General features: G+C 45.9%; 1 protein-coding gene across 1 annotated transcript; it reads left to right on the top strand.

Annotated features, from left to right (window-relative positions):
- The first annotated feature begins 10,906 nt into the window (after window positions 1-10,906).
- On the top strand, window positions 10,907-11,869 carry LOC134949851 (olfactory receptor 6F1-like). The gene has a single exon (XM_063938558.1). The coding sequence runs from the start codon at window positions 10,907-10,909 to the stop codon at window positions 11,867-11,869; it is 963 nt and encodes a 320-aa protein (XP_063794628.1).
- The last annotated feature ends 639 nt before the right edge of the window (window positions 11,870-12,508 follow it).

The following is a 12,508-nucleotide window of genomic DNA, read 5'->3' on the forward strand; positions in this document are numbered from 1 at the left end:
GAGGGAGCTCTGCCTGCCGTAATGTGTACAAGGGAGCTTTGTGGCCATGCCCCTTCCCCATGAAGCCATGCCCCTATATTTTTTGCATGCATCTACAGCGCGCATTAGACCTGTTTTACATATGAAGGGGGGTGGGGGTGGGGGGGGGGGGGGGGGTGCCGATGCTGTTTCTTGCTTTCTTGCACACAGCTCTAAAATGTCTAGTTACGGCACTGCCCTGAGGAACCAAGTGGTAAAACAAGCAATGAAAAAAGTAGCCAAATGATAACTAGTTGGAGAGCAAGGATGTATCTAAGGGTCCCAATACCCCTGGCAAAGTTAGGAACTGCCCCCCCCCCCCCCCCCCCATATTATAGATAGAGAAAGCACATGCCTTTGGTGTACATGTCAAAAAAGGGGTGTGGTCTCATGGGATAGAGGCATGGCCACACAATAGTACTCCCAATTGAAATTATGCCACACAATAGTGTCACTTACTCACATTACACCACACAGTAGCATCCCTTACAGTGGCGTAACTAGAAGTTTTTCTCTCCCAAGCCAAAGAAGCACCCATCACCCTCTTTCTGCTTGCAGCTGCTGTAGGGCTAAGGAGTTCCCTGATAAGGCAGGAAACCCTCGGCTGCTTGTGACACTACACAGTCACTCAGCCAATAAGAGTGCAATACAGCCCTTACTTACACTATTGGGAAATGAGGGAGAAGTAGGCTGCAGTAAGGATGGCAATCTTTGGGTTACCCACTGATAGTCACCATTGACAGTGCCTTCAGTTGTATGACAAAACTGCCATAGGAAGGTGTGGAGAACGCATGAAAAACCGTGTTTCCAGGAACCATCACAGTGAAATGCCCATAGAGTGTTGTGACCTGTTCTGTCTCCTTTCTCAGTTGTCCATTGCCCTGCTGCTGATTGCCGGGAGGAGTGCAAGAACCAGCACGCAATAGTGGCTCACTGACTAAGAGGGAGATGTACTAAGCAGTGAAAAGAGTGAAGTTGGCCATGGCAACCAATCAGCTGCTCTGTATAATTTTATAGCATGCAAATTATAAATGTTACTTCAATGCTGATTGGTTGCCATGGGCAACTTCTCCACTGGCTCACTTCTCTACTCTTTTCACTGCTTAGTACATTCACCACTGATACCAGGTGCCAGGAAGTGTGCTGTCACGAGGTACTATAATGGTAGTGCAAATGGTGCCTTGCAGACTGCGCTTTTTTCTTGTGGGTGCACTGTTTGCATGTACTCCAATTGGCTGGCTCTGTCTGCAGTATTGGTGGCAGCTGCAGCACTGTTTGCTGTCCATATTAGAGCAGGCAGAACTGGGCAGGCACATTGGTATCCCACGTGTGATCCGTATCCCTCTGCCTGCTGTGCAGTGCGGGACGTGGAGTTCCGGGTCCAGGATCCGGTCGTAGAGTGTAGCAATCCTGCTGTTGAGGATGATGTAAGTTGAGACACACACATACAGACACACATATACAGACACACACACACACACACCACCTGTAGGGGGAGAAGGATGATAAGGAGGAATGATGTGCAGTGGCTATACCTGGCATGAAGTATATAAGGGGCTCTACTGTGGTGTAACGTGAATAAGGGGTACTATTGTGTAGTGTAATGTGAATAACAGACACTACTGTGCAGTGTAATGCAAATTGATGCTATTCTTTCTGTGGCCACGTCCCTTCCCAATGAATACCCTATAAATTTGTCACTCACCTTCGGCGCGCATTGTCCCTGTTTTAAATATGGGGGTCACCAATTCTCTTTCTGCCACATGGCATCAAAATGTCTAGTTATGGCTTTGAGTTGTAGTAAGAGGTACTAAATACCTGGACTCTGCTGTGATCCACGCTAGTGATCTAATGCTAGCGTCGGCGTAAAGCCAAACAACAATACTGTGACAGTGCTACTAACAGTCCACTCTGTTGTAGATAAAACAATACACAGGAATGTTTTCTGGGCTGAATATGTTTTATTGGAAAGCATATTTATAAGATCTGTTGTTTGAAGCCCTTGAGCAGATCTAGAATCAGGTCTTGCAATTATAAGGATAGCGGCTGAATGTAAATCTTAGTTTCTTGACAATTACATAGCGCTCCCTGTTTTATTTTGCAATGGCATGAAACTGGAACATGGAAGATCAATGGTTTGCACCCATCAATGCCCAGGGAGCCGTTTAATATGCCAGCTGTCAGGATCCTGGCGGTCAGGATACCGACACCGGAATCCCAACAGTCGACCATGCCGCCTGACGGAATCCTGGCAAAACAGGACTATTCCCACTCGTGGGTGTTCATGACACCCATAGAGTAGAAATAAATCCTGTGGCGAGTGCAGGGAGCCACGAGACCGCAGAAAGCCCGCAAAGGGACTCTTTGCTGCCCCGGGGCCGGCATTCTGGTGGGCGGGATGTCGCTGTTAGGATATTGACAGCCGTCATCCCATCCACCGGGCCAATATGGGAAGGGAGTGAGGCTTAGCGTGCAGAGACACAAAATAAATTGCTGTGCTGTCTGACAGACATATATGGCAGAGAATAATAAAAAATCCTCCATCGGTGGGAAGACCATCAACCATCGGTGCGTAAACAGCCAATGGTTGTTAGCCATTGATGGCCAGTGGCCATTCCTAGGTTGCTGACACTAAAGCAGGAAGAGATACTGTAAGTGTATACGAGTGACTGTGTGTGTCAATGTGTGTGTAAGAGAGTGTGGGTGTTTCAATGTGTCAGACAGAAGGCCTGATTCGGAGCTGCATACAATCCACACACGGGCCCTCATTCCGAGTCGTTCGCTCTGTAATTTTCTTCGCATCGCAGCGTTTTTCTGCTTAGTACGCATGCGCAATGTTCGCACTGCGACTGCGCCAAGTAATTTTGCTATGAAGATAGTTTTTTTACTCACGGCTTTTTCTTCGCTCCGGCGATCGTAGTGTGATTGACAGGAAATGGGTGTTACTGGGCGGAAACACAGCGTTTTATGGGCGTGTGGATAAAAACGCTACCGTTTCCGGAAAAAACGCGGGAGTGGCTGGAGAAACGGAGGAGTGTCTGGGCGAACGCTGGGTGTGTTTATGACGTCAAAACAGGAACGACAAGCAGTGAACTGATCGCAGATGCCGAGTAAGTCTGAAGCTACTCTGAAACTGCTAAGTAGTTTGTAATCACAATATTGCGAATACATCGTTCGCAATTTTAAGAAGCTAAGATTCACTCCCAGTAGGCGGCGGCTTAGCGTGTGTAACTCTGCTAAAATCGCCTTGCGAGCGAACAACTCGGAATGAGGGCCCCAGTACCAATGTTTATGTAATTGTGCGATTATTTTGCAACTGCACATGTGAAAAAGTTTCTAAAAACTCCTGCAGTGCACGCCTTACACACAAAGGTGCTGCTCCTGCTACCCCTCCTCCCTCTTCCCGAGTACACCACTCGGTGGGGTGGAGTTTCATGGAATGGCGCAGTTGTGATGTGACATCACAGCGCAACCGCATCATTCCACGAAACTCCGCCCCCCAAGCAGTGTACTTGGGAAGAGGGTGGAGGGGAAGCAGAGAGCCACAGAAGTGCCGCGGTGGGCGCCCTGAGCAATCGCACAGCTCTCCCTCCGCTAGAAACGGCACTGTATGTAACCATTTCACTATGGGCCTAATTCATGTTTCTACGCATATGCTTTAGCAAGTGCGATTTTCTCGGCTTCAAAACTGCTGACATTAGCAAATGAGGAAGCTGCCCAGGAATGAATAGAGACGCCCACTGAAGCCAGGTTATGGATCAATGGGGTGACCTGAAATAGGTTGACAGTGTCTAGGTCGATCCCAACAGGTCGACATGCACAAGGTCAACATGGGAAAAGGGTCGACAGTGAAAAGGTTGACATAGGAAAACATCGACATGACTTAAAAAAATGGTGTCGTTTTCTCCATAAAATAACAGGGAACCCCAATTAGTAATACGCTACAGCTGCACTCGGCACATGGTACTATTCCCAACCGTAGTCCACATAGTATAAAAAAGTTGAAAATGTAATACATTTGTAAAAATCTCATGTCAACCTTTTTCCTGTGTCGACCATTGTCATGCCAACCTTTTGACAATGTCAACCAATAGTTGTCAACCTATTGACTGTCAACCTTAGTACTGTTAACCTATTTTCCGGATACCCTGGAGCCTTTGCACACTCATTCGTAATTGTGTACAGATTTACAGCCTATGCACAAAAATGAGGAACATTGACTGCTAGGGTCGCCTTGTGGCTACACAGACTGTCCAAGGCATTAGCAATACAGGAGCCATGTTTTTGTATGTACGAGCCCGCAGCTGATACTTTCCCCTGAAGGATGGTTGGAAGCACAATATATTATACCTCTCCCAGAATCTAGTGGACCACAAGATTTCTTATGCCTTTCTAGTGTATGAGCATTAAAGATGGTCCACCCATACCTGTACAGGCGAGAGTTCTCACTGATGACTGATCATAGGGGGTCATTCCGAGTTGTTCGCTTCGCAGCGATTTTCCGCTTAGTGCGCATGCGCAATGTTCGCACTGCGACTGCGCCAAGTAAATTTGCTATACAGTTAGGTATTTTACTCACGGCTTTTTCTTCGTTCAGGCGATCGGAGTGTGATTGACAGGAAGTGGGTGTTTCTGGGTGGAAACTGGCCGTTTTATGGGTGTGTGTGAAAAAACGCTACCGTTTCTGGGAAAAACGCAGGAGTGGCTGGAGAAACGGAGGAGTGTCTGGGCGAACGCTGGGTGTGTTTGTGACGTCAAACCTGGAACGACAAGCACTGAACTGATCGCACTGGCACAGTAAGTCTCGAGCTACTCAGAAACTGCACAGAGATGTCTTTTCGCAATATTGCGAATCTTTCGTTCGCAATTTTAAGAAGCTTAGATTCACTCCCAGTAGGGTGCGGCTTAGCGTGTGCAATGCTGCTAAAAACAGCTTGCGAGCGAACAACTCGGAATGACCCCCATGATCTGCAAAAATAACTTTGCTGTTACATAAAGGGTTGGGACCACAGGAATGCAGATGGGTATTTGTAGCAAGACTGAAATGAAGAAAGGGTAGGTATGGTCAGTGGCGGATCCAGGGGGGGGCACTCGGGCCCGTGCCCCCCCTGTCGTTTGTGGCCTCCATCCCCAGTCCCTCCGTCCGTCCCCCATCCCTCCATCCCCGCCCGGCGCCGCACAGGGAGATGACGGGCGCCTGCTGAGATTGTGTTACCAGCGGGCGCGCGTCTCCCTGCACAGCGGCAGCCGGAGGCAGGAGCTCAGTACTGAGCTCCTGCCTCCGGCTCTGTCACTGTGCGGCGCGCGCTATGGGAGAGACGTCAGTCATGACGTCTCTCTCATAGTGCTGAGGAGAGGACGCCAGGAGGAGGACTGCAGCGGTCTGGAAGCGGGAACGGGGCTTGGTAAGTATGTTCTGTTTTCTCTTCCTCAGTGCAGCGGGGGCATCTACTGGGGCAAACTATGGGGGGGACATTACTACTGGGGGGCATCAACAAGGTACATTACTACTGGGTGGGGGGGCATTACTACTGGGGGCATTATTACTGGGGGAGCATCTACTGCGGTCATTACTACTGGGGGCATCAACAAGGGGCATTACTACTGGGGGGCATTACTACTGGGGGCAAACTACTGGGGGTATTATTACTGGGGGGCATCTACTGGGGGCATTACTACCGGGGGCAGCTACTGGGGGACATTTTTACTGGGGGCCATCTACTGGGGGCATTATTACTGGGGGGCATCTACTGGGGGCATTACTACTGGGGGGGTCATCTATTGGGGGCAAACTCCTAGGAGGCATTACTACTGGGGGCAAACTACTGGGGGCATCTACTGGGGGAAAACTACTGGGGGACATTATTACTGGGGGGCATCTACTGGGGGCAAACTACTGGGGGACATTATTACTGGGGGGCATCTACTGGGGGCAAACTACTGGGGGACATTATTACTGGGGGCCAACTACAAAAGGGGCTAACTACTGGGGGCATACTACAGGAGGGCATTACTACTTGGGGGCTAAACTACTGGGGGCATAACTACAGGGGCCAAACTACTGGGGGATAACTACAGGGGCCAAACTACTGGGGGATAAACTACAAGGGGGGTATAACTACAGGGGCTAAACTAAAATGGGGCAAACTACAGGGGGGCATTACTACTGGTGGCCAAACTACAAGCAGGCAAACTACTGGGGTCATTACCACTGGGAGGCTAAACTAAAGGGGGGGGGGGCGGTAAACTACTGGGGTCATAACTGCAGGGGCATTACCACTGGGGGCATAACTACTACGGTGCTAAATGACTGGGGGTATTACTACAGGCAACATTACTACTGGGGGCAATACGGGCATTGCATAAGGGGCACCACTACTATGGGGTCTATATAAGGGGCACTACCAGTACAGTGGACATTGCAAAATGAGTGCTACAACTGTGGGCATTGTATAAGAAGCTCCACCTCACGTGCACCGAAGCGGCACGCAAATGTACTTGCCCCTTCCATGGTGCCCCCCCCTACCATTTTCTTCTGGATCCGCCCCTGGGTATGGTCTTGGGATGCAGTTACTTTCTCCGGTTGTCGGATCCCGGCAGTCAGGAGACCGACGCCGGAATCCCGACAGCTGGCAAAATCCACCGGTTGGAATCCCGACCAAAGACCCGAGTTCCCATTCGGGTGGTGGTGCACACCACCACCCAAGAGGGAATATAATAGCAAGGCAAGGAAAGTTTGCTGCCGGGCGTGAAGCATGGCGAGTGCAGCGAGCCTGCAAGAGGACTTTCTGTGCTCGCCGCCGGGATTCTGGCGTCAGTCTCCTGACCATATGGATCCTGAACGCCGGTCCAGATCCATGGTCCTAGAGTAGGTTGCCAGGTAATTAATAATAAGGGTTTACTTGATCTGACATCCTCTCTTGCCCAGCACTGTAAATAAAGCTGACTTTACATGTATCCCATGTATTGGCATTTCTGATTATTATAGTTTTTTTAAAAGATCTTTTCTATCATCAGGAATGTTTTACAGATTTCTCTAGATTTTGCATCACAGGAAATAGCTATGATCACCTGGGTTTATCACAGCACTCACAGCATGTCATCTAAACATATTGTTACAGAAACAAAAAAAAAGCATTTGCACTGCGTTGAAGAATGACACTTTCGGATTGGGCTGAAATGCCAACAGTTGGGATGCCAGCGGTCAGGATGCAGTGTTCGGAATGACGGCTGTCAGACTACTGACGGTGGCATCCCGATGTTTAGAATCCCTAGACCTCCCCGGTGATGCCTAAACCCAACCCCCACCTCTCCCACAACCTAAACCTAATACACACTTCCCTCCCACAGCCTAACCTTATCCCTCCCTGGGGATGCCTAAACCTAACCCCTCCCCCCCAACACACACACACGTCTTTCTTCTCCAGCAGCCCAGGAGTCACTTGTTCAGGATCCCAGCTGCTGAGATGCCAGCATCAGGATTTCTGATCTCATTCAGGATCAGAATCAGCTTTATTGGCCAGGTATATTTGCGCATACTAGGAATTTGTCTTCAGTTTGCTATACAACAGCCAAGTAGGTAACAGATAAGCAGGTGGGGTGGGGGGTGGGTGGGTGGGGGCAAGTAAAGTCATACAGATAGGCATACCTTAGGGACACAAGTGAGTTACATGTACGTCTAGTCAGTCAATGTTCAGGAGTTCAGCAGGCGGACCACTGGGGAAAGAAACTTTTGAGGCTTCTGGTGAACCAGGCAGGATGGCCCTGTAACGCCTGCCTGAAGGAAGCAAGTTAAACATGCTGTGGCAGGTACAGGTCCGGGACTGAGGGAAGGTCGGCCCTGATGATCTTCTCTGCGGTTCTGACCACCTTTTGGAGCCTTTATCTGTCCCTCGCGCTGGCGGAGCTGTACCATACCAGTATTGAGGAGCACAGTACCGACTCCACAATTGTGGAGTAGAAGAGGAGCAGAAGCTTCTGTGGGATGTTGAACTTCCTTAGTTGCCTGAGGAAGAACAACCTATGCTGCGCTTTCCCAACAGTGGCGTCAGCGTTGGACCCCCATTTAAGGTCCCGGGAGATTGTGGTCCCCAGAAACTTGAAGGAGTCCACTAGCGATACCACACTTTCAGCAATAGTTAGCGGAGGTGCACTAGCTGACTTTTTCCTGAAGTCCACTATCATCTCGACAGTTTTGAAGGGGTTGAGTGCAATGTTGTTGTGGATGCACCACTGGGCTAACTGGTCTACTTCCCGTCTATAGGCCGATTCGTCCCTGTCCTTGATGAGGCCGATGACAGTTGTGTCATCGGCGAAATTGATGATCTTTACTGATTGCGCCTCTGAGGTGCAGTCATTTGTGTACAGGGAGAGAAGCAGGGGTGAGAGGACACACCCTGAGGGGCCCCTGTACTCATGAACCACACCTGAGAGGTGAATACCCCCTCTTTCACAACCTGTGTTCTGTCTGTCAGGAAGTCTACTATCCAGGAACAGGTAGCTTCTGGGACCCCTAGGCGAAGTAATTTGGGGTGGAGGATGCTGGGGATGATTGTATTGAAGGCCGAGCTGAAATCGACAAACAGGGCCCTCGCGTAGGTACCGGGAATGTCTAGGTGCTAAAAAAAAGGGGGGTGGAGGCCTGGATTGCACATCCTATTACTAAAGATATCAAGTGACTTCATCACATGGGTCCCTAACATTCCTATTACTATCACATTCTATAAATTTATTCAGGACTTACCTCTAAATAGGGCCTTATCAATGTGTGATCTGAAATGCAGGAACCCAGCTAATTAAAACACCTGAGGGTGAATGGGAGGAGTGCCAATAGTCTAGGTGCTGTAGAATGTAGTGCAGGCCCGGGTTGACGGCATCCTCGACACGCCGATTCGATCGATAGGCAAACAGTAGGGGGTCCAGTTGGGGGCCAGTCACAGTTTTCAGGTGATTCAAAACCAGACGCTCGAATGTTTTCATGATCACAGATGTCAGTGCTATCGGCCTGTAGTCGTTCAGGTGCATGATAGAGGGTTTCTTGGGGACTGGGACAATAGTAGACCTTTTGAGGCAGGAAGGAACTTTCTGTAGCTCCAGCGATTTGTTGAAGATCTTGGTGAATATAGGGGCGAGCTGACCCGCACATGCTCTTAGGGCAGATGGTGACACTCCATCAGGACCTGGAGCTTTCCTGGGTTTGGCCCTTTTGAACAACGCCTCCACCTCTTCTTGGGTGACTTGCAGTGCCTTGAGTTCGGGATGCCAGCATTCCAAGCAGTGTTGGGATTCCGGCATCAGTATTCCGATTGCCTGGATCCCAACTGTCGGGATCCTGACCGGATCTTGCCACTTTCATGTAGGCCTTTTGCAGTTAATGCTTTGCCAATAAATGTAATCAAAAGTGTTGGGTTTGTAAATTATTTTGTGTGATTAAACGGTTTATTATTAAATGGTGCTGTTGTTTTGGGGATTGTATGGATTCCCATGACATTGACAAATTATAGCAAATTTACCAGCCTTATTTGTTTCCTCTCAGCGGGTGAGGACATAATAATTTAGCCACTATTTATAGCTAAGCAAACAGTATTTCTGCACAGGTTCCAGGTACTGAGCATGCACTGTGAACATGATGTTACAGAAGAACAATCATGCGCTGAGGACAATCTCATCATCGCCATGCCAGTATATTTTATTGTCATGTTTGCTATTTTAATAACGCCGACATGAATATACAAAAATGCTTATTCATGGCAACAAATACAGTTTCACATCTCATGTTCTCTCTGAATCTACTGCAAAGAAATGTAATCCCCAGAATTTGTCCTGGTGTGAAAACAGACTTGAAACCTCACAGTTGCCTGAATTAATAATTACGTACATGTAAATCTTATCTTTTCTTAAATGATTGAGTCACAACTATATGCGAGGAAAAACTTCTGTATACTCCAATCAATTGTTGTCATTGACTCAGCCATTCATGATGGAAGTTTTTAGAATAACCATCCTCTGTATTAGGACACTGCAAGACAAGACATGTTGGCGAGCTCATGATGTGCTATAGAGGACGCGTCACTGAAGCTGTGAGGGGGAGAGGGGAATTTTTACCGTAAAAAAGGAAATTACATTTTGTTAATTCTAGGGGGAGATTCAAATGTTTGAAAAGTCAGTTGGGAGTCTGTTTTTTCCTATCTAATAGACAGGAAAAAACAGACACCCAACCGACTTTTCAAACATTTGAATTCCACCCTAACTGTCATATATGTTGGGATTAGCATGTATGATGTCTTTCACAAGAAACTCATATTCTTAGATTACTGCTCTACAGTCAAACGATCAAATAGATTATTTGTGTTTATAAATAATGTTTGTCGTGAAGTGTGAAAAAATGTAAAAGGAATCTTTAAATATGTAATAAGAAAGCAGTAAAACTGCTCAAAATACTATGTAAGCCTACAGCTCTCTGTGCACTTTCGCAGGGCAATTCAAAGTACAGTATATGTTATTTTTCTATGTCACTGGTAATTCTTATAGATTAACCTTCTGATGAATATATTACAATTACAGAAAGTATTTGTTTCATTTCATTTCTTTTCATTGCTGATTATAAAAAGTTGTTGTTGGTGAAGAGGTCCTCCTAAGTGTATCACATACTGTACTGTACATGAACACTATGGGAACATACAGTAAATGGCAGGATAAACTTGCACTTTATTTTAAGAATATTAAATATATTTTAACTTTCTGAACTGGTTATTCCAATATTTGCATTGGAAATAATCTCAAAACATATAATGATGATGATAATAGTAGGAGGAATTAGCTTAATATCCAAGAAATGCAAAAACTGAGTCAAAAAATAAATTTCCTTGATTTAAAAATGACACTGAAAATGACGCAGAAGAATGTAACATCTCCTACGGAGTTTATCCTATTGGGATTTTCAGCCTTAGATAAGTCAGGATTTTACATTTTCGTTCTTATATTTATTGTTTATATCGTCACCATCACAGCAAATATTTTCATTATTATCCTCATTAAAGGTGAGACACGTCTTCACAAGCCCATGTATTTCTTCATTGGTGGATTCTCGTTCCTAGAGATCTGGTATCCTTCTGTTACTGTTCCCAGACTGCTCTGGGCTCTGCTGACACAGGATATAGCTATTTCTACTGTTGGCTGTGTGATTCAGTTTTATTTCCACTTTTCATTTGGTGCTATAGAGAATTTTTTCCTAGCTATTATGGCCTATGATCGCTATCTGGCTATCTGTAACCCACTTAGATATTTACTCATCATGAGCCCTGAAACTTGCCTCAAACTGTTATTGGGTTCCTGGATGTTTGGTTTTATAATAATTGTTATCCCTACAGTACAGATGTCCATGCTTACATTTTGTGCCGTTGAGATTGATCACTATTACTGTGACTTTGCACCACTGATTAAGTTGTCCTGCTCTGACACAACGGGCATCGAGAAGCAGTTTTTTGCTGAAGCTTGTGCAATTATATTGGGCTGTTTTCTGATGATTATTTTATCTTATATTTGTATTGTAAGAACCACAGTTCAGCTTTCCTCCTCGATGGGTAGACACAAGGCTTTTTCTACATGTGCATCTCACCTAATTGTTGTTCTACTTTTTTATAGTACCTCAATATTCATGTTTGTCCGGCCAACAGCAGATGACTTCTTACCCATAAATAAAATACTCTCTGTAATTCCTTCGATAGTGACTCCTCTTCTGAATCCCATTATATATACCCTACGGAACCAGGAGGTAAAAGAAGCAACAAAGAAATTATCCCAAAGGATATGTAGAAGCAAAACGAGGGATTCATTTATGGTTAATGTTTGACTTTAAAACTGTTTTACCATAAAACTGTGACTGTAATAATGAACTTAATGTAGAGCAGAGAATATAAAAATATAACATTAACTGTTACTGAATTGCTGCTGAATTTGCCTACTAATACATGATAAGATGCAATTGTTCATCTTTTGTAACATTCAACTGATAAAAAGATCCAGTATATTGGGGGCAGCATTCTAATTCCAAAGTGTATAAATGTGCAATTCCAGAAATGAATGTATAAGTTGCCTAATAAAACATAGAGATAGAATTTGACGGTATAATGGAACCACTTGGCCAATGTAGTCTGCCCCTTTTTTTAACCTTATGGTAACGTCAAACCTTATTTGAGCATTAGTTTTCTTTAAGGATTTCCTTATACAGTAACTATCCCACGCAAGAATATATTGTTCTACTGTATTAGCTTCTACCACCTCAGATGGAAGGATATTCCACTTATCCACTACCCTATCTGTGAAGTAATTTTCCCCCAAATGAATTAAGTAATACATTAAGTTGTCTAATAAATAAATTTGGTTTTGTGAAAGTTTATTTGGCTTTTCAATTGGTTTTCAGACCATCAAAATCCATGCTGCTGCCATCCTGTAATATCCAGTGCTTCTGAAATGTTCATATTGGCCGGAT

This window comes from Pseudophryne corroboree, chromosome 8 (genome assembly GCF_028390025.1).
Source record: "Pseudophryne corroboree isolate aPseCor3 chromosome 8, aPseCor3.hap2, whole genome shotgun sequence".
Classification (NCBI taxonomy): Eukaryota; Metazoa; Chordata; class Amphibia; order Anura; family Myobatrachidae; genus Pseudophryne; species Pseudophryne corroboree.